The following is a 26248-nucleotide window of genomic DNA, read 5'->3' on the forward strand; positions in this document are numbered from 1 at the left end:
AATAAAAGACTCAGAAACTTCCTTCTTTCGGTGCGGAAAAATCCGGACACAAAAAACTACAATGACCAGAAAGCGCTCGCACCAGCACTTCCGCTTTACGGTTACCAGGGGAGACCGAGGGAAGCAACGGCTTTATATCATGGGTTTCGGACTTTCATAGCCTTTTATTTACATTCACCAATGAATTGTGTCCATTTATTTTACATTGCTGACTTTAAGTATAGCCTAGCTTTTGTGGTATGAGGCCACACTGAACGTTAAGCGTCTTTATTACGGCAACCGAGCTGCTTTAAGTCGTGCGTTTAGGTAGGTAACCAGCTAAGCTAACGGTACCAACTGACTTTAAGTTCTTCAGATAGAGGCCGCATGATGGAAACATTTAGCTTACCTGTAACATTACATTGTTTTTCATGTAAATAAAACGGACAACACTCTAAACTGTGTTTTGGACAGGTTGCAGCCCATCACGTTCTCGCCATGTTTATCTACCTCAGTAAGAAGGTGAGTGCCTGACACCCTGTTGTGCTACCACCTCCTAAACCACATATCAATACTTCATGAGCCAATGCGCGATCCTCAACAGGCAGTTTTCCGTGTTTTATAGATTGCGATACCCAACAACATCCATCTAAAATGCGTCTCCTGGAACAAAGATCAAGGCTTCATTGCCTGTGGAGGAGACGACGGCCTCCTTAAAGTGCTCAAGCTTGAAACTCAGACAGGTGAGTAAAGCTGAGAGGATGCGTCCCATTTCGTGTTCAAGTTCTTTCGCAGTTTCATATCCACTTCACAGCATTGATGAATATGAACAAGCAGGGAACTCCTTTTTCCCACACCCAGTTCTTCCTTTCAGACTGCCTCTAAATATCAGCTACCTGTTGACTCGTTTTGCACTGTCCACACCATTTCCGGGCTGTTTAAAAATTCAACAACTAGTAAGCTTTCAACACATTCTACAGATTATGAGTAAAAATGTTGGTCATATACCTGCCACTGCTTGCTCCTGTGACAGATCATCAGCCACTCGTTTGTTTTCCCTCTTAATTTTGAAATTTGGCTAAAGTGTGTTCATTTTAAAGAGATTTAAGAGACATTTTTAAGAAATATCCTCTAAAAGTTGCAACAGTAAAAAAAAAAGAAGTAAAAAAAAAAAAAAAAAGATTTAATACTTTATTAATGGATGGCAAATAAACCCAGCAAATTTGAAAAATCTCTTGTATTTGGATAAATAAAAACACCCCAAAACTTGCTGAACCTAAGTGAGATTGTTCCACTGAACTTTTATTTATTTATTTATTTATTTATTTATTTATTTATTTATTTTATTTTTTTTTTATTTTATTTTATTTATATATTCTTTTTTTTTTTTTGGGGGGGGGGGGGGGGGGGGGGGGGGGGGTTGTTTATCAGGGTTTACTCAATGCCAATGCCATATCAGCAATAGCTGTAGTATGAAACGTAAAGTATTTGCCTCAAAAAATATTTAAAATATTTACCTAATGATTTTAGATGATTTTTTTCATTGGCGTGATGATTCCTTTTTCAGCCTAAATCTGACACAAACTTAGGACACGTGCATCAATTTTAGAAGGAATTCAAACCCACCACTTTTAACTGTAATTTAGGGGGAGACTGTGGAGCGTGTTGCCACTTTTGAATAACTTGGGGTGGTTGTTGACAACAAGCTGTATTTTAATGAAAACACAGACATTGTCTACAAAAAAGCACAGATGCAACTGCACTTCCTCTGCAGGCTCAATCAGTCCGGGGTGTGCAGCAGATTAATGTCATTGTTTTATCCCTCCATGGTTGAATCTGTCCTGACCTTTGCCTTCATGTCCTGATTTGGCAGCATCCCAAAGAGGTTAGGACACACTGTCAAAGTTGCCAGTGAAATCACCAGTGCCACATTGCCTGATCTGCTCACAATCTTTTGCAGGAGGGTAAACTCTAAGCTCACATCATTCAGTGCCCTGACCACCCTCTCCATGCTCAGTTTACACCCCTACCCCCTGGCTGAAGACTTAGATTGCTAAAGACTAAAATGAGCAGGACAAAAAAAAAAACAATACTCATAACGCAAGCCATTATACAGCTGAAACTGTATTTTGGAAGGTGACAGTTTTTATGCGTTCTGTTTTTGTAATGACGGCCCTGCCTTCAGTTAGCCTTTAGAGTGTCTGTGTACTCGTCCATTTCAGTGTGGTGTTTGGATGTGATTGTGTTTTCTATTGTTCTTGCGTTCTTCCTTGCTGCCTGAAAAGCAAATTTTCCTTCAGGGGACGATGAAGTTGGAGTTGAATGCATGATTTATGGTTTTCTTAAGAGTCCGGAAGAAGCAGTGAGGTGGAGGAGCCAAATGCAACTGTAACAAAAAAGGTTTTTATTTAAATTAAACTCAAAAATCCAAAACTCAAAACCAAAACAATTTAACGAAAGCTAAAACCAAAAAACTTACAGTAGAAACCAAGAGGCATGACCAGCAGCACATGAAGGGCGACAGCAAACAATGAACTGGCAAAGAACTCAAGAACTATAAAGACAGGGGAGCAATCGATTACACAGGTGTTGAACAAGAAACAGGTGAAACACGAGTCAAACATGAGGGTCACATAAGAAGAACTAAACCAACATGGGAAAACTTAAGACAGAGAATGAGAAAGAATAAACATAACAAAAAGACCTACACATGACAAGAACCAAACCATAACCACAAGGAACAAGACCTTTAGACTAAAATGGGAAAAACATATAACACACAACAAAAATAACTAAGATTAACACAAGAAAAACAAAACACAAGAAAATCCCAAACCCAGAAATACACAAAACACAAACCCCAAAACCAAACCATGACATCCTGTAAGAGTAAACAGGTTGTAATGCCGTCAAACAAAATGGAAAGACTACTCACTGCACAGTAAAAGAAATGACAGTCTGTTCTTGTATTGTAGTAGTGAATGATGCTTGTGAGTTGAGAAGTAATTTACCTAATCTGTTCTCTTATTAGTTTGCACTTGAATGTTGCTCGGGTTGTAAACATGCTGTTTCTTCTTTCACTTTTTTCACCTTTGTCATCAGATGATGCCAAACTCAAAGGCCTTGCTGCACCCAGTAATCTCTCAATGAACCAGACATTAGAGGGACACAGTGGTGAGTTACTTCAGCAGTTAAACCAACCTGTTCTTGTTTTACTTGCAACTGGCGGCTGAAACTTCAAAAGAAAAGGCTGAAGAAGCTGCACATGAGTTTTCTGACTGTTCATTTTTACAACACTTGCAGGAGCAGTACAGGTGGTCACATGGAACGAACAGCACGAGAAGCTGACGACGAGTGACCAGAATGGTCTTATCATTGTTTGGATGCTCTACAAAGGTGATGGTCATTTTCTGTCTGATGAAACAAACTCACTCAAAAGTTGTTGTTTTTTTCTTCTTAAGATTTTACTTTTTTCTGAAGGTGCATGGTACGAGGAGATGATCAACAATCGGAACAAGTCTGTGGTGAGGAGCATGAGCTGGAACGCTGATGGTCAGAAGATCTGCATTGTGTATGAAGATGGAGCAGTCATTGTTGGATCTGTTGACGGTAAGAACTGAATTAAGGAAAAGGATTGCTTTTCCTCAAACACAGGAAAAGAGTACAGACGTGTGAAGAAGGACTGATGCATTTGTTTTTATAGGAAACCGTATTTGGGGAAAGGAGCTAAAGGGGAATCAGCTCGCTCACGTGGCATGGTCGCCAGACAGCAAGATCCTCCTTTTTGGCATGGCCAACGGGGAAGTCCAGATCTATGACAATCAAGGAAACTTTATAGTAAGTGCTTGAACTTAGGTGCATAAAACATTTTTTAAGCATTGAGAGCCAGGTGGCTTTCTGCCTGATAGGATAGCAGTTTTATAAATATAGGAATGAAGGTTGAAGGCAGAAGTTTCAACGGTAGCAGAGTTTCAGAGTAAGCATCAGGCTCTGCAAAGCTTTACGCAGAGATTACGTCGTTACTGAGCCAAATATAAAAGTGGATTTGAGAAAGTAAGCTCTTTACTCCTAGACTTAAAAATTCCTGCCTTTTCTTATTAACTTCTAGTGAAATACAGAAAAGAACTGTGGTAGAAAATACAACTCACAATGAAACCAGTGCTGTTACTTCCTTCAGGAAGCTCTTTGCATCGTTTATCCACATGTAACAGAGAAATAATATCCTGTAGCAGAAAACTAATTTACTTTTTACTTTTTAAAGCACCTTTAACTGCCTCACTTAATAAAAAGTGTCTTACAAATACAAAGGTGGGCTGAAAAGTTCATAGCCTGACTAGGAAGGATTTCTGCCATACTGATGAAACTTGGCATGCATTGAATTCAGCATTTCCTGACACTTAAGGCATGGTTTGTTTTTCAGCATAGTCTCCGCTGAGACTTCTTCACTTGGATCCTGGTGGTATAGAAGCTCTTATCCTGATCACCAAAAAGTCCTCAACAGCAGATATGACCTCCTCATCATCAGTACCACTTCTCAGCCAAAGTGTTTTCTCATGTTCAGGAACAGAAAGTAGTCAGATGGTGCCAAATCAGGAGAACATGGAGGGTGATCAACAAGTTTAAAGCCCTAGACTCTCACAGCAGCCACTGCAACCACTGATTTGTGTGCAGGAGTATTGTCCTGGTGAAACAGGACCCTTTTGTCAGTTTTCTGGGCTGTTTTGGCTTGATTGCTTCTCAGAGCTCCCCCAGCAAGTTGGTGTAGAAGTCTCAGTTGATAGTTTGTCTCCTTTCTAGAGATAATCAATAAACACAATGCCCTTTGTATCTCAGGACGCGGTCACACTGGCCATCCAAACCGTCAAAAAGTCTCTAAAGTTGTTGCAGTGCTCTCTGTGTCTCATTGTGCTGACTCTGATGAGATCGCGCTTCATGTAAACAAATGCATCACGATGACGTAGGCAGGCTGTGAGCGTCTGTGATACCCGCTAAAGTCTGGTTCATATTGGGGTAGTGTGACCGCCGGCCGTACTCTACAGCTGGGGAACAGCGCTGCAGGGGGGCAGGCTCGGCACGATTTTGATGGCCAGTGTGACCGTGTCCTAAGTCGTTTTCGCCCGACACAGCCCTCTAACACCCCCACTTTGTTTAAAATGATTGTTGAGAGATGCGCTCGCGGCAATCATATGTTGTGAATCGCACGCACTGTCCGCATGCTTGCGCTTGCATGAGGTAAACCATGCCAAAGCCCACCTCTTGGAAGCGTGCCAAAGCACGGAAGGGAATCGTGCTTGAGTACGGCATGGTTGCGGTCACACTGGCCATTCCAAACGTGCTTTAGAGCTGAAGCGTGCTTAGGCACGGTACGGTTCCTTGGAGGGGGAGGAAGGGGTGTTCCCACTGCATTGACTGCAGTTTGGTCTCTGCCTTAAAGCGATGGACCCAACACTCATTTGGGTGAGGAAATGTTTGAGGAAACTGGCTGGACCTGCTTCAAAAAGAGCCAAGTTTGCCTGTGACATGACCAGCCTGGTGTGCTTTTGATCAGCTGTCAAAAGGCATGACATCTTTGACATGACAGGTTCTTTGGGCAGAATGTTCTCAACTCATTCATGGAAGATGGCTATGGTGTTAGCTATCTGAATAAAAGTTAAACGTCTGTCATCCATCACTATGTGATGAACACGGTTGATGTTTTCTTGAGTTGTTGCTGCGGCAGGACATCCGGACCTTGGGTCATTTTCAAGGCTCTGCCCCTCTTGAATTCAGCTGCCCACTTTTTCATGGTTGATAAAGCTGGAGCATCATTCCCTAATGTAGCACCCATGCCAATGTGAATGTCCTTTGGGGTTCACCCCTTTTTCTGCAGATGTTTGATAAAACCACAGTGCCAAATTTAATGCTCTGGTTCTACTTTTGAAAGTCCTCAAACGCTACATCAGCATCAGTTAATCTCAAAATAAACTATGCTGTAAGTGTCAGAAAATGTTGAATTTAATGCATGCCAAGTTTCATTCAGCGTAACTTCTTCCTAGTCAGGCTATGAACTTTTCAGTCCCACCCTCATAATGCTGCCTTGTCTGCATATTAACAAATGTTGACTTTTTATTAATGCATCCATCTTTCAGATGAAAATGTCTATCAGCTGTCTCACCAATGCAACAGGAGCTGTCAGTATCGCCGGCTTTCACTGGTATGCAGGGAGCGGGGGTTACGTTGAACCAGACTGCCCGTGTCTGGCTATCTGTTTCGACAATGGAAGGTGCCAGATCATGCGCTATGAGAATGATGAAAGTAAGAAGAAAAATTCACTCTTCTGCAGCATCTTCTCCAGGTTACTCTGCAGAGGAATGTTAACCAACGCGCTTCTTTTCCACAGACCCCGTGTGTATTGACACCATGATGAACGTGGTCAGCATCCAGTGGAATCACTGTGGCAGTGTTCTGGCGGTGGCAGGTTCCCTCAGATCTTCAAATCTGGACAAAGAATTCAACGTTGTGCAGTTCTACACACCGTTTGGAGAGGTGAGGGTGGAGAAAAATGCTTTGCGTCCAGCTCTGAAAGCAAAACATCATTTTAAACTGAAATGCTTTTTTGTCTCCAAACAGCATTTGAGAACTCTTAAAGTCCCTGGGAAGCAGATGACAGGAGTCGCCTGGGAGGGAGGAGGACTACGCATTAGTCTGGCAGTAGACTCCTACATCTACTTTGCCAACATAAGACCAGACTACAAGGTAAAGTCTAAAAGTCCCAGAAGTAATTGAATTAGTGACAGAATTACTCCTTCATTAATATAATGAGTTAGGGAAAGTAATTATTGTGCTAGTTTTTTTTTAAAAACCTTCAATTTGGCAAAAGAAGTCAGCTTTTGAGCAGGTTTTGCTCTGGGACATGATGTTCACATGTATTCTCTTACCTTTTACATCTATGACGTTGAAGTGGTGTCTGTTTACTTCCATCCTGAAAACGCCAGTTTTAACCCCACAGACCGCTCTGAACCTGTGCGTATTAAATTTGCAGCTCCTGTCCTGTGTCTGGCTGAGCGAGCCAGGTGTGACACACTCCTGATTACACCTGTCTCCTGCTCTACTCCCTATTTTGAAGTTCGGTCCTGTCATCTCTAAAGCCCTGTTTCCACTAAACGGTTCAGTTTGGATAGTCTTGACACGGCACATATTTTACAGCATTTCCACTAACTAATCCCAGGACAGCTCCTCAAATAACTGAGACGAGCCGTCCCACTATTTGGGACCTTTCTGTAGGGGTGCCAGACTGAACCAATTCGATCTCGGAAGGTGGAGCTGCATCACTGCAGACTGTTGAAACAAAGCTTGATTGCACTTTGTATCAAAGAGCCACATGACAATCACAAAGTGGGCAAAGTGCTGGAAGTCTTCCATGTTTGCTCTATGTTTACTGTGTCTCGTTTTTCTTCTTTGTTAGATTTGTTTGCGAGGTACACTGTGTCACATTGCTATGGCGTCACCCTGTTATGTTACTGATGCGGCTGTCAGCATCTAGCTTACATGCCACCTTCCACGAGGGGGCACTGTTGGCTGTGGAAGCAACAAACAGAACCAGGCTTAGCTGAGCCAACCTGTACCAAACCGCACTGATCTTAACCCGACTGCTCAGTGGAAAGGGGGCTTCATATTTTTTCAAGTCAAAAAAAAGTTGTCTACTTGTGTTTTACATTCAAACCTGGAAAAGCACCCCCTTTCTCCCTGGAGTTAGTTAGATCCAAAGACGTTGCAGGAGATTCTCTCTGACTGCAGGTTACACAGACACAGGTAGCTGTGTGATATTTGTTGATGAAAAGTTTACCGTAGCATCAGCTCTTTGTTAAAGACGTGTCAACATGACACATAGTAACGCGCCTAATTTCACTGTCGGCAACGGTAACGGTAACGGCATTGTTACAGTTGAAATAGTAGTTTATTTGATTACGTGTCACTGGAAAAAGTAATAGAGTTATCATTAATGCTGTTATTCCTAACACTGATCAAAAAGTGACATGCTTTCAATGAAGGTTTATGGTAGCACTTCTCATTACAACCATAGACAGAGAATGCGTATATGTTTGAAGTGTAGTATTTACTGCACACGGTCAAAATGTTAGAGAATAAGAGGCATTCATCTGAGAAATGGGAATAAAACAGATAATGTGAAGCCTTTTTTTACTAGTATGTGCATGTGATTTGATTTCACTTTTATTACCTAAAACTCTCTAAGCTCTTCAATCTGCTTTCTAACAGTGGGGCTACTGCTGTAACACCGTGGTGTATGCATACACAAAACCAGAGCGGCAGGAGTACTGTGTGGTATTCTGGGACACCAAAAACAACGAGAAGTTTGTCAAATATGTCAAGAGCTTGATGTCCATCACAACCTCAGGAGATTTCTGCATCTTAGCCAGCAAGGCGGATGAAACTCAGCCTCAGGTACAAATGTCTCAGAACTCTTTGGTCTTCAATGGTAGACGTGAGAAGGGAAAATGATTTGTCATCATGTAGTCATCACTGAACCTAAAATAGATATCCAGATCAAGAAGCATGCCGTACTGATCCATTTGAGTTTTACACGTCCACTTTCCTCATGTGTGTCTTTTTGTCTTTCAGGAGGATGCAGAGTTAGAATCTGGGTGTCAGTCAAGGGTAAAGTACAAAACCTCACACTCAAAATGAGGAGTATTTGTTTTAACACAGGATCAAACACAGACTGATGTTAATTTGACTGTTTTTCAGTTTGTCCTGATTCTGTGTAACTCCATTGGGACTCCTCTTGACTCCAAATACATCGACATGGGTGAGTTTACTCCGTATTTCTTATGTCATCACACCCTTCTGATAAATATCCTTATGAATTAACGTACAGTATGCTCAACCACCAGTGTTATTCGCAAGCGTCCCGACAAAGTGCACACAGACGTGGTAGTAATGTCTTGGATGTACAGCTGTGAGATGATCAAAGTCCTGATGTACCATAGCGTTGGTGTATTTCTTCAAGCTAATGTGAGAGTTTACGCCTTGCCTGGAGAAAATTCTGCTGGTGTTTGGCATTCTGCGCCCAAAAACACATTTTTCATTGAGCCTCAGCACCCAGAAGCAAATCAAGAGTGTGCACAGGGCTCCTTTACATCTCACAGATATTTAGTGTTCCGTCTCCACTTAACATGCTCGATGTTTGCTGAGAGGCACGACAGTTCTTAGTCAGAAGTGAAACCCCAGTACTCTGAATTTGTTTCAGGTATTTCATCTCAGTGAATAATGAGAGGATGAGAGAGGGTTTGAGTAGAAGTCTTACCCTACCCACGGCCTCTTACCAAAACTATGTCAACACACTCGCTAGTAGAACTACCTGTAACATCGGGTTTCAACGTGGGAGCAACTCGAGAGCCATGCAACAGACTTGGCTAAGTCACAGTAATTTAACACAAAGGGCTCTAATTTCGTAAACCAGGCGCAAGCACAGGCGCACCTGCCCTGCGCCGGCCTTCGCTGCGCGGACAGGGCGTGACCGGCGCACTTTGCAAGTTTCCTGCAGTGCCAAGAGAACAGTCAAGGCGCAGAGGAGTGCGTCCACGCCTCCCTCCATGCAAATGGCAGAGAGGGAGGAGAAAAGACATGATTGGGTTTAACACAGCCGGGCGCTGTTTTCACCAATCAAATGAGCGCCTCTCCTCGCCTTTAAATGCCCTACGGCCGAGGCGCAGCATCTGATTGGTCTGAGTGATCCCCAGCATCGTGGAAACAGTGTGCTGGAAAGACCCGGTTGCGGAGACGGTCAGAGCTGCTGTCCCTGCAGCAGGAGAATGGACAGCGGGGCACATCAGAGGACACGAAGCGCGTCACCGTGTGGGCCAGCTCCCGGGACAGATTTAATCTGTTCCTTTGTCATTAATAGGAGTACAAAATGAAGAGACAGTTACACAGCTGGCTTATCCATTCAGAATACTTTTGATCCTCCTGCACTCCTGGTTTGTCATCACCAAATAGCAGAGCCTTTGGTGATATACTGTATACTCTCCCGGTGTCTCCGCCTCATCCTCCTCACAATAATGTACTCCATCTTTTTAGATCACGTTAAAAATAAAGACTAAAACAGAGAAATATGGGAAATCACGGGTAAATCCTGAGTCACAAACATTTATTTTGTCTCTTTTTTCTTCGTCTTTTCTCTCCCTCTTTTCTTTGAATTAAATGAAATGAGAGAAGCCAGATATATACTCAGTATCAGATGTTAGGCTGTTTATTGTTTAATTGTAAGATGTGCATCAAACTTCCAGCTGCCGTCAGGTTAACTTTCCATTATGACAAACGGCTTTAATCTGACATCAGATGTGACTGGACAGTTAATATAGATATAAATGTATATGCTGGTTCAGATGGTTATATTAAATAGTGATTGCTGTGATTGTTTACTGCATTAAAATGTGTCTGACACTCTGGAAACCTGCCTCTGAGGCTTTGTTGACATGTGCGCACATGTGCGCCTATCACCAAATTACAGCTGCGGAGGGTGCGCTCCACTTTGTGCTGAGGATAGACCAGGTTGGAGCTGGCGAGCTTTCAGTGCACTTTATGCGCTGTTTTAAGCACAAAATTGTCACTGCACCAACATGAATCTGCTAACACCTCCCCCTGGTGTGCCATCAACTCCCCCTGGCGCGCCGTCACACCCATCTCTGCGTGGACAGTCTACCAAATTGTCAAATTGGCAGCTCACGGCAGTGCACCGCACGAAATTAACACTGCGCAGGGGGCGCAAGCCTGGCGACCCCTGCGCAGCGCCACGAAATTAGAGCCCTTTAGTGTTAAAATTGAGTGAAAGTGAAGCCAAGCCTATCCTCGCTTAGGAAAAAACTATCTGTTTGTCGTTTTGTTTCACTTTGGTTGTGTTTTTTTGTCCTCCATGCTATGTCCTCTATTGTAGCCCCTCTGGTTAGCATCCACTTGCGATCATCAACACAAAATGTCACTTTTATAACCATGCTTACTTTCCACCCAAAACTATCTGGAAACAAACAAAATATTAACATCCAGGCAGAGAAGGGGATTTAGAATTGACTGAGTCTTATCTTATCTAAAGTTTTAACCAATCCTTTTGTTCATGCACTTTGTCAGATCCACTGTTTGTCACCATGACCAAAACACATGTGATAGCTGCATCTAAGGAGGCGTTCTACCTGTGGCAGTACAGGGTGGCAAAGAAGTTAACTGCCCTGGAAATCAACCAAGTGACCAGAACTAAAAAGGAGGGAAGAGAAAGGTGAGTGAAAAATAGTGATTTAAACATTTACAGGAACTACTGCTGCTACTTGACTGGATTGCAAAATGACTGATTCAACAAAGCCAGACCAGAGATTGGAACAAGAAAGCAAACAAATGTCAGAGCGCACCACGCAGATCATGGAAAGTTACATGGAGGTAAAAATCCCAAGGCTGGGTTCAGTGAGTCAGCTGTGGAGGAGGGTACAGTGGAGGGAACTGCTCCTTTAAAGGTTGTAAAAGGATTCATTCATCTGAACCAGAGGCCACTGAAGCTCCAGACAGGCTGGGTACGACCAAATGTTCTGCCAGGACTGTGCTAGCACCTGGACCTTAGCTCACCTCAAGGGAAAGGACAACTATTTGTCTGTCTGGCTGTCTCTCATTTGTTCTCACTTCCTCTTTCAGGGTCTACCACATTGACAGCAACCCCTCTGGAGCCAATGACAACGCTCCAGATTTTGCAAAGGCCTTCACAGTAAGAGACATTAGTTATCTATGAAGAGACCCAGGTTTTAATGATGATCGGTTAGGTTCCCAAATTAGTCTCCCTGACACTTCGGGATCAGCAGCAGAACTTGGATATTGAACAGAAAGTCGATGTTCTTGATTCTGAGTTTGAGACTTCCATTTTGGTTTGTTAATAAGGTACTGACATTAAATCCTGATTAAAAAAACTGCTTACTTTCTACTGTCACTTTTTAGATCTTGTTAAAACTGTCAGTCACATGTTCAGATTTAAATTGATCTTAATACAAAGCATAACAGAAAAAGCATAGTCAGAGAGTTTTGCTTTAAGGCCTCCAAAGGTTTCCTTATTTTATCTTTACCAGCTGTTCTCTAATAAAAGTGATTCAGCCAATGAAAGTAAAGTATTTCTCAGAGACAAGTGGTGTGAATTAGTAAAGATTCTGTCTTTCTATTCCAGGCAACCCGAGATCCCATTTGCTGCATTACAGCAACAGATAAGACTCTGATTGTAGTAAGAACACACCTGCTTGGATTTTTGTTGTTTCAATCTAAATATTGAAAATTAAATCAAGTCACTAAGTGCTGCGTAACTTGCAGGGGCGGGAGTCTGGCACCATCCATCGATACAGCCTCCCAAATGTGGTTCTCATCAACAAATACACGTTGAACAACAGAGCCTACTATGTTTCCCTGAACTGCAACTCCAGGCAAGTGTTTATTAATGTTCTATACAAGAAAAACAACAGTGTACAGATACATGTTATTGGCTATCTTAAAGGGGCGGTGAGGAGTTTCTCAGTGATCTTGAAAAAGTCTCCCTTCTAGATATATGATTGTAATCCATGCTTTAAAATGAGATTATCAGCATCAGTATTACAAATTACAGGTTATTTCAAAATACTACTTCTTAGCTTCTGGGTAGGGTGAAGTTGGACAAAGTTTAGTAGAGAGAAGAGAGATCTGTGTTTTTCTCTGCTGAAAACTATTTCTGTGATTAATTTTGTAGTGATGGTGGACACTGGAGCCTAACTGTCAGACAGAAAAAGGACAGAAGAGCAGAAGAAAGATAAACAGGAGAGAGATAGAGCACAAGCTAAAGGCTGAAATACAAACTTATCTGTTTGTGCTAACGTTGATTCCAACCCACAGTCAGCAGTTATTCTGCAGTGGTCTGTTCAAACTTGAGAGTCTATCAATAAAATGAAGAGTGAGGTTACGTTAGCTCTGATTGGTAGATGACTGGCAGGACATAACCAGGATTCACTAACGTTACACGTTGCAGCCATGTCTTAGATCACCGGGCTACCAGCTGTGCTAAATAAAGACAGCTAATAAACTAGACAGCCACTGTACGAACAGACAGTGTTTACTTGTTGTCACGTTAGCCCACAGATACCTTAGAGCACCGGGTTGCCGATAGCACTACACATAGCCTGCTGCTACAACGTTTGCTTGATGTCGCGTTTCAAACCACAGTGCTACTAACTGTACTGATAAATACCTTACCTCGGCGCATTGCATCCAGTAAAAAGTTGACTTTAACAACAAAAATTAGTTTCAATCCAATCTTCATGTAATTCAAAAACACACATCTCGCTAAAAGTAATTCACGACAGTAAGCGGGGACTCCGGGCCAGAAGGTGGCGAGGTAGTCCAATTAAAACAGATCCTCCTCAATGCATCTTTAAGCATTGTTCATGATGAGTTTTGTCATATTAAATAGTAAAAAATAATGATTGTCTTCCACAGTCGTCTGGCAACCATTGACATCGCAGGTGTCTTGACTTTGTTGGACCTGGAGGTTCGTTCCTCCTCGGACGACCCAACAGGAAGCCAGGCGTCTGCAGGCGATCCATCCAAGTTTGAGCGTAAAGATGTTTGGGACATGAAGTGGGCGAATGATAATCCTGATCTCTTTGCTATGATGGAGAAGACCAGGATGTATGTTTTCAGGAACCTGGACCCAGAGGTGAGTGCTCAGGTGTTGATGTACGATGGTAAACTACACTGTTCCCTTGTGCCTGGAATATAACAATATCTTTCTCTGAAAACAGGAACCAATACAAACTTCTGGATACATTTGTAACTTTGAGGACCTGGAAATCAAATCTGTCCTGCTTGATGAAATCATGAAGGTAGAGGATTAATACATTCATTCTGAAACAACACCACTTTTTAATTTTGGATTTATTTTCAATCTCTTTCTGAAGGAGGTAAAATTTGAATAACTAAATAATCATTGTTTGTTCATATTTTTCAGCTTACATGGCCAAATTAAAGTTATTTACTCCACTGAGGTGTGAACAGGCATCTAGAGAGACTCTTCACACAAGCTGAACTTTGCTAAACCCTGAAAGTGCTTCAGTCTGCAGTATGCAGTTTGTAAATTTAATTAAACACCGGGTCATTATTTCGTCTTTGACAGGATCCAGAGAGGCCGAATAAAGACAACCTCATCAACTTTGAAATCCGCTCCCTGCGAGACAGCCGTGCTCTGATTGAGAAAGTGGGGATTGAAGATGCCTCACAGTTCATTGAAGACAATCCACACCCGAGACTCTGGTAAGTCATTTCTTTGCCTGTGGAGTCCCTGTTTTATTACGCACAGTGTGGAAACAGCAGGTCACTGCTGCACACAGTGTCTCCAAAGTCATGAAACCAAAGCCTGCAAACAGAATGTTTTTCTTTCTTTGTTAATTTTATTATTCTAATAATAAGAGTAACTAAATGTGAGGATTTAGTTGGTATATGATGTAATCAGCTTGGTGCCTTCTAATCATAATTAAATTCATCATCATCCTCCTGTAAACTGTGCAAACAACAGAGAACATCAGCTTTTCCTGCATGAAACCCTGAGATTTAAAACAAAGAAAAGAAAAATGAGGCTGTGACACAAAGAAATGAGGAAGCCTGGCTACTTTTCCAATTCTTAATTTGGTTGACACACTAGTTTGTTGAGACTGAGGGATTTTGGTTCATGTGTTGACACCGTGATGAAGGTTATTTCTATAGAATTTGTCCATTTACACCCCTGGATAGGAACAAACACGGATGAGGTAATCTCTAAGTTCCAGCTGCTGTCCCTGAATTTTATTTAAACCTATCTGAGCTCTGCTGCAGTGGGAGGGTCACAGCAGGGTATGAGATTTATGTTATTTGAAGCAGCAGTGTGATCACTGTGTGTTCTCTGGATAGTGTGTCACTTCTTGCAGCATCTCTCAAAACCTGGCAACATCAGAGAATTTCCCCTCCTGCTCTCAGAGCGTGATCCAGTTTGACATGAGGATTAAATTTGCCCTCACTCCGTACTGATGGAGTCATAGGACTATTAAGTTCAACAAGGACGGATTATGACTGAACATTTTTAGCATGTTTATGCACTATTACACAGCAACATGGAGCAGGCATTAAAGGTTGTGTGTAAATATTATCCCCATGTTGCCTGACTGATGAGTCTCTAATGAGCCCCTTCCTCATTATCACCCTCTCAGGCGACTTCTGGCTGAGGCAGCCCTCCAGAAACTGGACCTAAAAACAGCTGAGCAGGCCTTTGTTCGGTGCAAAGACTACCAGGGCATAGAGTTTGTCAAGCGCCTGGGAAACCTGCAGAGTGAGCCCATGAAACAGGCGGAGGTGGCAGCTTACTTCAGCAGCTTTGAGGAAGCTGAGAGGATGTACCTGGATATGGATCGCAGGTAATCATATATGTTGAAGCATGTTTCATTATAGAATTAGAGATTGGAAAAAATCGAAATATTTCACCTCTTTTTTACTTTTATTCAATTGGATGATTGATTTTTTAAGGGACCTTGCCATCGGCCTCAGGATGAAACTGGGAGACTGGTTCAGAGTGCTTCAGCTGCTCAAAACAGGCTCTGGTGACTGTGATGATACTCTGATGGAGCAGGCGTACAATGCAATTGGAGACTACTTTGCTGACAGACAGAAGTGGTATTGACCTTTTATTTAACTTGGCTTCTTCTGCTGTTATGTTGATTAATACATTTGATTAGGCCTGTCACGATAATCAATAAATCAATTAACCGAACGATAAATAAAAACGTCCTCAGTAAGTTTGCCAGCCTCGATACACTGACACGTGGATGCATGTTTGTTTTCCTCCTCTTTTTCGACCAAAGAGGCTGAATGAGACGATGGCTCACTACGTCTATCTTTCCTAACATCGGGGTGCATAGGTTCTATAGCGGATTTATAGCGGAGTGAGCATCTGTCAAAAATGCGATCTTTGGGGTGAAGACAGGGCTGCTCCAGCGTACACACGAAGAGAGCTGAAGCGAGTGTCCTGAGGGGTAAGGAGGAAACCCACGCTAATAAGATACGAATCTTAAGCCGCCTGCCACAGTCCCAGTGTGGGAATATTTTGTTTTTTATCAGAATGAACACTGATATGTCGCATTTGTTTGAAATTAGTGGCGACGAAGAAGAAGAAGGGGAGGTGCAGCGGAGTCTTGTTCTTTGACACTCCGCTCTTACTGAGGCTTTTGGTCAGCAAAGTAAATAGAAATAAAAGCACCAAATGGTGGGCGTTCAAAGACAGATACATTGCCAAAGAGACGCAGCCCTTCAATACGGTTGAAAGCCAGAAATGTTCAAAATGTTTGACAGACAGTACAGATTGACTGGGAAAAAGTACATGTTACAAACAATTCAGGAACTGTATAAACTCCCTTTTATTTAGGCTATAGTTTTTGTTGGGTTTTTTTTTTTTTTTTTTAATTCCGTTTTTTCTCTAGAGACAGGGTCTATGTTTTATTGTTTTTGATTAGTATTAATTATTTTTATTGACATGTATTTTTTTTCTAAAAGAGAGTCCATTTCATTTTCATTGTATCTTTTTTTCTCTTTCTTGTTTGTTACATTTATTATATTTTTTGTTTAATTTATTTTATTTAAAAGATCCTGACCTTTTAATTACAGTTAAATACTCTTAAGAAATTAAAGTTTCTTGCTTTTGATATGGTGTACTCACTTTATTATCCCATTTATCATAATTACATCAATGAAAAAATGGGAAAAAAAATCAAAATAATATTGACAATAATATTGTTGGCAATAATATTTTGAAAAATTATCGTCTCGCAAAATTTGTTATCGTGACAGGCCTACATTTGATAAAACATGTTTAAAAGTCAGAAGTCAACTAATTAGCTTTATGCAACAGGTTTGTGAATTATGTGGTGTTATAAATGTTTATGACTAAACTGAATGACAGAATAGTGAATCCTCATCATGTTTCAAACATGAATCTTTTCTTTTGAAGGGTGAACGCAGTGCAGTACTACCGTCAGGGTCGAAACCAGGAGAGACTGGCAGAGTGTTACTACATGCTGGAGGACTACAGCGGCCTTGAGGACCTGAGCACTGTGCTACCAGAGAACCACAAACTGTTACCGGTGAACCATGAAGCCTTTTTCTTTCCGTGCTTCAAGTTTAGTTTCCAGACATAAACGGATCTACACGGCTGTTCTGTGTCTCTGTTGCAGGAGATCGGCCAGATGTTTGCCACCGTGGGCATGTGTGAGCAGGCTGTGAACGCCTACCTGAAGTGTAACCAGCCCAAAGCTGCCGTTGACACCTGTGTCCATCTGAACCAGGTGAGAGACGGACTGTGGCGCCAGTTTCGCAGAGCAGCTCAGTGATTTTTGGATCAAACACAGGCTCTGAAATCTTTGAACCACAGCAGTCAGTGTTACACCCACTGTCCTCTCACCCCACTCTCTTCCTGAGATATTTAGCCCTGAAGTGTGAATGCTGCTCTCAGAGTACACCCCACTGATGTAAATGTTTTCCTCAAATAAGAAGCTGTTCATTTGCAGCCAGGTTTGTTCTCAAAGTGTGGAGCTATCTCTGAACAGGCTGTGTAAGCTGCAGCTGAGTAAAAAAGAGTAACAACAGCTGGAGTTTGATTGATGGATGTTGGCTGTAACAGTTCAGGGATGGAGTCTGAGATAACGCTGGAGGAGAGAGAACTGCCTCCTCTCTGCAGGTTCCCCTGCTGTGCTAATGTCGTGCTATTGACCAGGAAAAGAACAGGCTGTCACTCTATGAAACGTGTAATTAGGTCAGTAATTCACAGGAATAAGCCCGCCTGTGTTTCTCCTTAGTCATAAAACAACCCATGTGACCAATATCCGTAACAAGGAAAGTTCTAACTAACAGACGTTTCTATACACACCTAACACACATATAACATGCTCTCTCTCTCTCTCTCTCACACACACACACACACACACACACACAGGGTCCACAATACATACGGTAAGAGAAAGAGCAAGTGAGAGACTAGGTTCTAAGAGGCAGAGAGGAAAGATGGAAGGGAAGAAGAAATAGAAGGAAAAAACACAGGAAGGGGACTAGGAAGGAAGGAAGAACTTTCAGGGAAGTAGGGAGAAAATAATAGAAGTAAAAAATAGAAAGAATAAAAGGAAGATAAAAAGGAAGAAAAGGGAAAAAGGACAGAAAGGAAAAAAGACATCTTAAAAGGAGAAGAGAAAAAAAGGAAAGAAATAAAGGAAGGAAGAAAAATGAAGAGAAAGGAAGACCGAAGGAAGGGCGGATAAAATAAAGAAATGAAAAGAAGAAAGCAAAAAAGAAAGAGAAAAAAGGAAGGAAGAAAAAGAAAGAGTGAAAAACCCAGGGAAAAACATGAGGGGGACCCAGTGCATGATACACTGAAGGGTAATTAACCAGGGGTGTGGAACAAGACACAGGTGAAACACATGAGGAGCAATCAACCACAAGGGAAACACAAGGAGAACTGAACCAAATACAGGGAAACTCAGACAGATACTAGATACATCACACAGAAACACTAAGAATAATTCCAAAGAGACGCACACAAGACAAGAGACAAATCGAAACCACAAGAAGCATGAACTAAAGACAAAAACAAGAGACACTGAACATTCAACAAGAAAAACAAAGATTAACACAGAGACACAGGTCAAGAACAGAATTACAGAGAAACGCAAGAGGACAAAAATACAAGAAAACCTAGAAAAACACAAACCAAAAACCAGCTGCTCGAGCTTTAGTACTGTAACAGGTGTGGGCAGAGCGGCAGGCCGGCTCTGACACTGATGTTGCAGTGCATAAAAACATAAAATATATAGGCCCAGACTTTAAATATAAATTTACGAGCCTGTTTGGGAAATGTAAGAAGTAGAAAGAACTGATATTTATGTTGAAAACGTAATTGAGTAAAAGTAAAAAGTTGTCAGATAAATAAATACTTCTAAAAGTACAAAGTACTTTAATCTACTTAAATACAGTAACAGAGTATATGTACTTTGTTACTTGCCATCTCTGCCTACTAAAGCTTTTCATATTATTCGTTAGATTTTCAAACAATGTGATTATTTCAGATTCATTAGAGAACAAACTATGAAATCAATGCCAAATATTTGATGTCTGTTTTCTGAATAATTGCTGTTTCCTCACAGTGGAACAAAGCAGTGGAACTTGCCAGGACACACAACATGAAGGAGATCAAATCCCTTCTCTCCAAATATGCCTCACATCTCCTCGAGAAGAACAAAATTTTAGAGGCGGTTGAACTGTATCGCAAAGCTCACCACTTTCTAGACGCAGCTCAACTCATGTTTAAGGTAAGTTCAGTTTTAATTCTCATTATCCCTGAACTTTAAAAGAGTTTGTTCATGTTGAATTGATGTTCCTTTGAGAGAAGAAGACAGTCAGTGACGATCACAAACAAGAAACTGAGCGGGAATAAAGTCCACTGGTGGTTGTTAATCACGCTCTTCATCTTCCACCAAGGCCTTACAGCTGCACTCATTTCTGGAATGTGTGTTTGTGTGTGTGTGTGCTCTGTGTTACAGATAGCTGAGGCAGAGGCAGACAAAAGGACCCGACCTCTGCGGGTAAAGAAGCTTTATGTGCTCGCTGCACTTCTTGTTGAAGATTACCACGAGCAGGTGAAGACGTCACAGCAGAGCAAAGCCAAAGGGAAGAAGTCTGAGGTAACGGATCAAATAATCTAATACAGAATCACAACTTTCTTACAATATTTCTCCTAAATAGAATATATTGAGAGGAGCATCATTTTCTTCACTTGATTCCATATTCATCAGGTGTTTTTTTTTTCTACCAGGCGACATCGTCTCTCGCTGGGCTGATTGAGGAAGACGCCACCTCTTCAGACAACCGTTTTATCGACAACGCCTGGCGTGGAGCTGAGGCCTATCACTTCTTTTTGCTGGCTCAGAGGCAGCTGTATGAAGGCTACATGGAGAGGGCCATCCGCACATGTAAAATCTCTTTACACCATGATGTTATGATTAATATGCAGTGTTTTACACACTTCCCTAATGACAAAAATTAAGTTCCTACACTGTGGTCAAGATTTACTGCACAGCTGTTACCAACAACATGATCAATTTTATAACCAGAGAAAATTTTTCAAAGAAGTGTTGAAATGCTGCAAACAGTGAGTTTGTGATCATCTTAGTTTACTTTTGCTCAGAATGGGACTAAAGCTTCAGTAGTTACAGTCAAATACAGCACGAGTCTGACTTCTTCATTTGATTTGATCTTTATTTATCCCAAATATAAAACAACAGAAAAACAAAATTCATTGCCTAATGAAAATTGTATCACTTGTCAAACCAGACTCAATGAACAAAAATGAAGAAAAAACGAGTTTCTGCAATGTGTGAGAAGGGACAGGTGGAAGCTCACATGCTTATCTGAACCTGCTCTTACTGACTAATATTACTTTTATATAAAAAATAATTGTTCAATCTGGGTAAAAACAAAAGTGTCTAGACATAAACGCAACTGTATAGATGTTATTAAGGCTTCTTTTTTTTGAGAGATTTTGAACCCTGAGTAGTTTATATGTTTATATACACAACACTTTATACACATATAATTAAACTGCCTACACTCTTAGTAAGTAAACATTCACATCTACACATTTTTACCCACCTATGCAATTCTTGAATTCTGCAGTAATCAATTAATATCTGCTTACAACCAGACTTGAAATTTTTGTGCTATTGCGATTTTTAAGTTTAGTACCAAGGCTGTTCCAAAGCATTACTGCACAAACCAAGATGCACATGCTTTTTTGATGTGTCCGGACTGCAGTTGGTTCAAAATTCAATCCAAAATCCTTCAAATAATACTCCCCTTGTCTGCTTTACAACATTTTAATAAGTTCTTTGGCAGTGTAAGAGTCAAAAACTGTTGGATAGCCAATAGTTGTAGTATATGCGTGTCTTGTTGCGTCTTGCAGCGTTAATCCACTTCACGTTTCTTTTAGATTTGGAACACAAAAACTTTTATTTTAAGAAGTGTCACAAATTTATCCAGGAGCTTCAGTAAATCAAAATTTTGCATATGCTACAATACACAGACACGGTGTAAAAACCATGGTACTCCACTGCTGGCTATTGTTATACTAAACTGCGCACAAGCCACAGCCACATCAGTCCCCTCCCAACGCCATGGTAACTCACATAAGTCCCAAAATCTGCAGCCAAGCACCACACCAAGATAAAGTCCAAGCTGTATCAACATAACCCATTCCTTTGACAGAAAAACAACAATTACAAACTTGTGCAGAGCAACATATTCATGATTTAACCACACTTAAATAACTAGAACTTGTGTCATACAGGCAGTTCTCAGCTTTTTGCTTTGCTTTGTGTGTAAACTTAACAGCTTTAAACTCAACTAAATCCATAAGTTTGAGTTCTTTAAATTACAATTTCTAAATAACTTTACATCAGTTTGACTTAAATCAACAGACAGACCATTCCTGTCAAACCAGTATTTAAGTTTCTGTAACTCTGTATTGTCCATTTTGGCCGGCTGCTGCAAGTTCTCACCAGAACACAACATGTTAGTGTCATCCACAAAAATGATCAGTTTAAGTATCTTAGATACTAATTCTCACTGTTTCTTGTTTCCTGAAGGCCTCCACCTGCGGGAGTATGAAGACATCATCCCAGCGGTGGATATCTACTCTCTGCTTGCCATTTGCTCCATCACAAACCGAGCCTTCGGCACATGCTCGCAGGCCTTCATCAAGCTGGAGTCCTTGGAGAGTTTAGACCCTGATCAGCGGCAGCTTTATGAAGACCTCGCTCTGGAGATCTTTACCAAGTACACACCAAAGGACAGCCGCCCGCTGGAGCTGGACGGGTCGTTGGAGGGGTGAGGCCAGCAATGAGTTAAATATTTTCATTTTAGTGTAAGAATTTCATTTCTAGGACTATTTCAGACAAACAAAAAGATTTATTTTGTAAATTCATTAAAGAACAGTAGTCACGACGTGAAGCTGCAGAGGGACTAGGACACCAGGTGTTACTTTTAGCACAATATTCACTGATTCTGTTCTCCTCTCCTCAGGTCAGAAGGAAAAGTCCCCACATGCATCGTGACAGGTCTGCAGATCCAGGAGTACCAGTTCTGGATGTGCAGTGTGTGTAAACACTGCGCTCTAGAGCAGGAGATCAGCAAATACAACTGCTGCCCTCTGTGTCACTGTCAGATCACATGAAGCTTCGTCCTCATTCTTTCAGCAGAGATTTACCACAGCGTATATACAAAGAGTTCTCTTATTATTCTTTGATTGTGGAGTTTATGATAAAACAATGCTGAAATAAATCCTGCATTAGCCTCTATTTTCTCAAAATAAACATACAGAACAAACAGTTAAAGTGGAACAGTAATACACGGTGGCTGCTTGCTGAACATAGTACAGTTAATGCAACAAGTCTTTATTGATGTCTTTAATAGTTTGTATTGAAAATAATGCTTTTTCTTAACCTTAAATATTGATAAGTACTTCAATAAATGTAACTGTCTTGTATTTTTATATGAATGTAATTCATGAATTAAATATGACAAACTAAATACAATCTGAATGTTGAACTGTTTCCCTGACGCCTACTTTTCTAATCTCAAACTGGATTTTCAAATTGTAAAAAACATTGTTTAACAACAGACACACAGTGTTGAACCCAGTATTAATGTGGAAATCAGTGCTTCATCTGGTCCAAAAAGACAGAGATGATTTTACTGTCGTTTAACTTCTGGAGACAAAAGAAGACAAAGTTTGCCATGCTGAATGTTTAAGAAAATCATACACAGCTCCTTCAGTAGGTTTTTAAAACCTAAAATAATCCCAGAGAGATGTTTCTGCTACAGGTAAATCTTGTTGAAGTATAAAAAAAGTTTAAAAGACGAGAGAAAACTCTTAACAAGGATAAATTGCATCATTGATGAATAATGAGTGTTTCATTCAGCAGTCCCATAAACCTAGTCCTGTGACCTCTCCAGCGTATAGAATAATGAAGTGAAGGTGACTCTGTCTCACAGCCTTCTTTACATGGTGCATTCACAAACTGCTGTACTTAAGATAGATGAAGGCCTGAGCTGATATATATTTGATAACATCATGATTAAAGACATTTGAAAATTGAAGCATATTGTGTTTTTTTACTGCTCATGTTTCTGGAATTCAAACAAAAGAGGGAAAAGGCCAAAAATTATCAGTTACACATTTCTCCCATGACATACCTGCTCCTATAACTCAACATATTCTGTTGTTAACATTTAGTTAAGAAACACTTCTGGTCTTTAAATGAATCCTTTGGCTTCACGGTCAAACAAGCCAACAGGGTCTAGATGATGAGGATATGAACACTGGACTCTCCTCCTGTTTAAACAAGTATTTCCTGAGGACACTTAGGCTCCACCTGTGCTTTGCTCCCTAACAGCCAGCACAGGGGTGTATGTTGAGCCTCTTCAGAGTGTGTCAGAGAGGAGAGATTTCAACAGCCACGTCTGACCAAAGAGCTTTGGAAAGAAAGGAAACAGCAAGACAACATGAACGCTCACTGAACAAAACATAGTTTTAGAAATATTGGTGAAGTTGTATCTGTGTGTTGGTTATGTTAAAGCAGATGCTTCATGTCCTTATTGAACTGTTTGATGATCAGTTCAGGATTCAAAGCACATCATTCTCTCCCATCATTGTTACTCTATCTCATGCAAGACAGTATTTGCTATAAGGCTTTATGATAATAAAATGTGTGTTTAATGTTTGTTTAAAACTTTTTTTCCTTGGCATCATCATGGACTCCTGGCTTAACTGCAGTCTGAAGGTGCGCTGACATTCCTCTTCTACAGCGTCCTTCTGCCATCTACTGTCAGTATGCAGCACCAGCAGGTAAAAACCAGGAAGGAGAGTTATTCTCCTTTGTTTACAGACTGAGTTTCTACCAACAGAGACTGAAATGAGTAAAGATGTCTGTTCAGAGTAGAGGGCTGTAAATTGCTCATCATCAAGACATCCATTAATAGGCATTGCTAAAGTAGACTAAAGCTTAAAGGAACACTTCAGTTTTTACGAGTCCATCTGTTGCTAAACCATCCCATCACACAGTGACTCTCAGCCTTTGCAGATCAAACAGGATCCTGAAGATGTCCTCATTTATTCTGATCATCATGTTGATGGTGTTGATGCTGATGGACACGTCTCATATCTGGAGAAACAACAGGCAGAAAGCTCCATGACAGCCACATCACCCTCTGATAGCTCATGTTCTGTTTGACAGAGCTAACCTTCAACAATGAAGCACCAATCCACCTCTGACTGTCAGAGAGGAAAGAAAACTCTCAGACAGAGAAACACTGAGGTTAGACCATAAACAATGACCTCTACAACCAATAAATGTTAATATGGAAAAGTTCTCCGACCGTATGTTGCTCCTTTACCTGTGGAGCAGAAAACAGCTAACTTCAGCATCGTCCTTCAGACCCAACTTTTTCATTGATGACTCCCAGCTCTGAAACTCTTGTTTACTCTCCTTTTAGTCTCTGTCTGTCCTGGTTTCTCTTCATTTGATTGTCATTCTTCATCAGAAAATACTCTCAAAACCAATTCTTTAGTGTACCACAACAAAAATGTTCTTTCTCTTCTTCAACAACAACAACAGGAAGAACAACTGTCTTCTGCTTCTTCTCTAAAAACAACAACCTTTCTCTCTCTTCTTCTCTGCCTGACTTCCAGGTAGATTCAGGACTAGCGTCCAGGTTTTGAAAACCGTGTTTTGCTCTATCTGTCCCCAAAATCTGCTGTAGACAAACACAGCTGTTTGTTATGTCTACCTCTGTGAACAGGACCCACAGTAATGTAACGCTTTCTGGGGATTAATGTTCACTTACTTACTTTGAAAACATATCTCTTTTCCGACGTTTCTGTTCGGCCAAATGCTGACAACTTCGACACACTGCGCCAGTTGGCTTGAATGTGTCTCCCTTCTGTTTTCCAACTCAGTGTAACAAAGAAGACGCTCTGAAGCACTGTGACAACCAGCCCCATCATGGGGATGGTTGTCTCACAATGTGGGGCTGTTTGTCACAGTCTTATTTTAATGGAGAAAAATATTTTAAAGGGGAGAGATCGCCTCTACCGTCAGTTCCTCACTATGTTATTACCACAGCATTATTGTGGTCCAGGTTCACAGTGCATGTCAGAATAAGCATGCAAATATCACAGTCTCACAAGTATTACGACGTCTGCTTAAACTACAGTGTTTTAACTGCTAATTCACCATGTAAAGCTGAGCTGCTCAGCAGAGCAGAGTCCCTGCATCCAGCACTCAGTCAGTCGGCTCTTGGTGGGTGTATCCCTCGGTGGCGGTTGTGTGACTAACTGACATCACAGAGGAGGCGCTGCTTTATCAGATTACTCCAATAAAAAGAAAGGATCCTCAGGTCGAAATCTCGCGGCCAAATGGCAATGACCTATTTTCAGAGGCATCAAATCTTGTTCTAGGATATCAGAAAAATACAATATCTCTTTTTTTGAAAATTCAGGGGGTGAAAGGTCTTGTTTTCAAATGTATTATATGTTAGTATTAAATCAGGGATCAGCATGATATGTCCCCTTTAATGCATCTCAACACACAAGGAGTGAAGAACATGAACAGGAAACACATATTTGGCCAGATTACTGTTTATGTAACATGAACATAGATGACAACCAACCCCAACAACCCCTTAGAGCAGCGGTCCCCAACGTTTTTTGTGCAGCTGACCGGTTTACAGTCGGACAATATTTTCACAGACTGGCTCTTCATCTGTCTCCTCACCAGCTCTTTTACCCTGGCTAAAGAAACTTTCTAAAGATGTTGGGGTTTTTTGTCCATTTTGCTAGCTTAGGAGGTTTGGCATCAAGAATGAGTCAAAGATGGGTATGACGGGGAGAATCCGGTCATTTTTCAAAATAATACATCATTCAGAATCATATAATAAATCAAAGTAAAATAATGTAAGTTGAGTATTTTTTATGTGCGGCCGGGTACCAATTGACCCACGGACCGGGGATTGGGGACCACTGCCTTAGAGTCTTACTCCCTAAAAGACTGCGTTGGTAAATTTCCATGAATTCTCATACCACAATTTGTGATACAGTGCCCTCTGGTGGTAAAATATACTAAATGTGACAACTAACCCCATCTTCCCCTACTTTTTG

At 41.1% G+C, this 26248-nt stretch overlaps 1 protein-coding gene across 1 annotated transcript; it reads left to right on the forward strand.

Annotated features, from left to right (window-relative positions):
- Positions 1–99: 99 nt before the first annotated feature.
- Positions 100–23186, forward strand: wdr35 (WD repeat domain 35). Its single transcript, XM_074692340.1, has 29 exons — positions 100–306; positions 454–501; positions 605–722; positions 3082–3153; positions 3283–3375; positions 3460–3588; positions 3683–3816; positions 6108–6273; positions 6359–6504; positions 6589–6714; positions 8236–8421; positions 8599–8634; positions 8725–8785; positions 11104–11248; positions 11656–11725; positions 12176–12229; positions 12316–12425; positions 13468–13687; positions 13773–13853; positions 14144–14280; positions 15210–15413; positions 15523–15669; positions 17000–17132; positions 17223–17333; positions 19182–19346; positions 19578–19718; positions 19850–20006; positions 21678–21918; positions 22114–23186. The coding sequence occupies exons 2-29, from the start codon at positions 478–480 to the stop codon at positions 22262–22264; spliced, it is 3558 nt and encodes a 1185-aa protein (XP_074548441.1). The 5' UTR covers positions 100–306; positions 454–477; the 3' UTR covers positions 22265–23186.
- Positions 23187–26248: the final 3062 nt, after the last annotated feature.

This window comes from Halichoeres trimaculatus, unplaced genomic scaffold (genome assembly GCF_033239565.1).
Source record: "Halichoeres trimaculatus isolate MK-OKI-2021-1 unplaced genomic scaffold, fHalTri1.1 fHalTri1_scaffold_17, whole genome shotgun sequence".
NCBI classification, from domain to species: Eukaryota; Metazoa; Chordata; class Actinopteri; order Labriformes; family Labridae; genus Halichoeres; species Halichoeres trimaculatus.

Excerpts from the sequence above, each read along its gene's own strand:
- wdr35 (XM_074692340.1), top strand. The coding sequence starts at position 478 with ATGTTTATCTACCTCAGTAAGAAG. Across the intron at positions 14,281-15,209 it reads AATCCACACCCGAGACTCTG|GCGACTTCTGGCTGAGGCAG; the intron begins GTAAGTCATTTC and ends TCACCCTCTCAG. Across the intron at positions 17,334-19,181 it reads CCTGTGTCCATCTGAACCAG|TGGAACAAAGCAGTGGAACT; the intron begins GTGAGAGACGGA and ends GTTTCCTCACAG.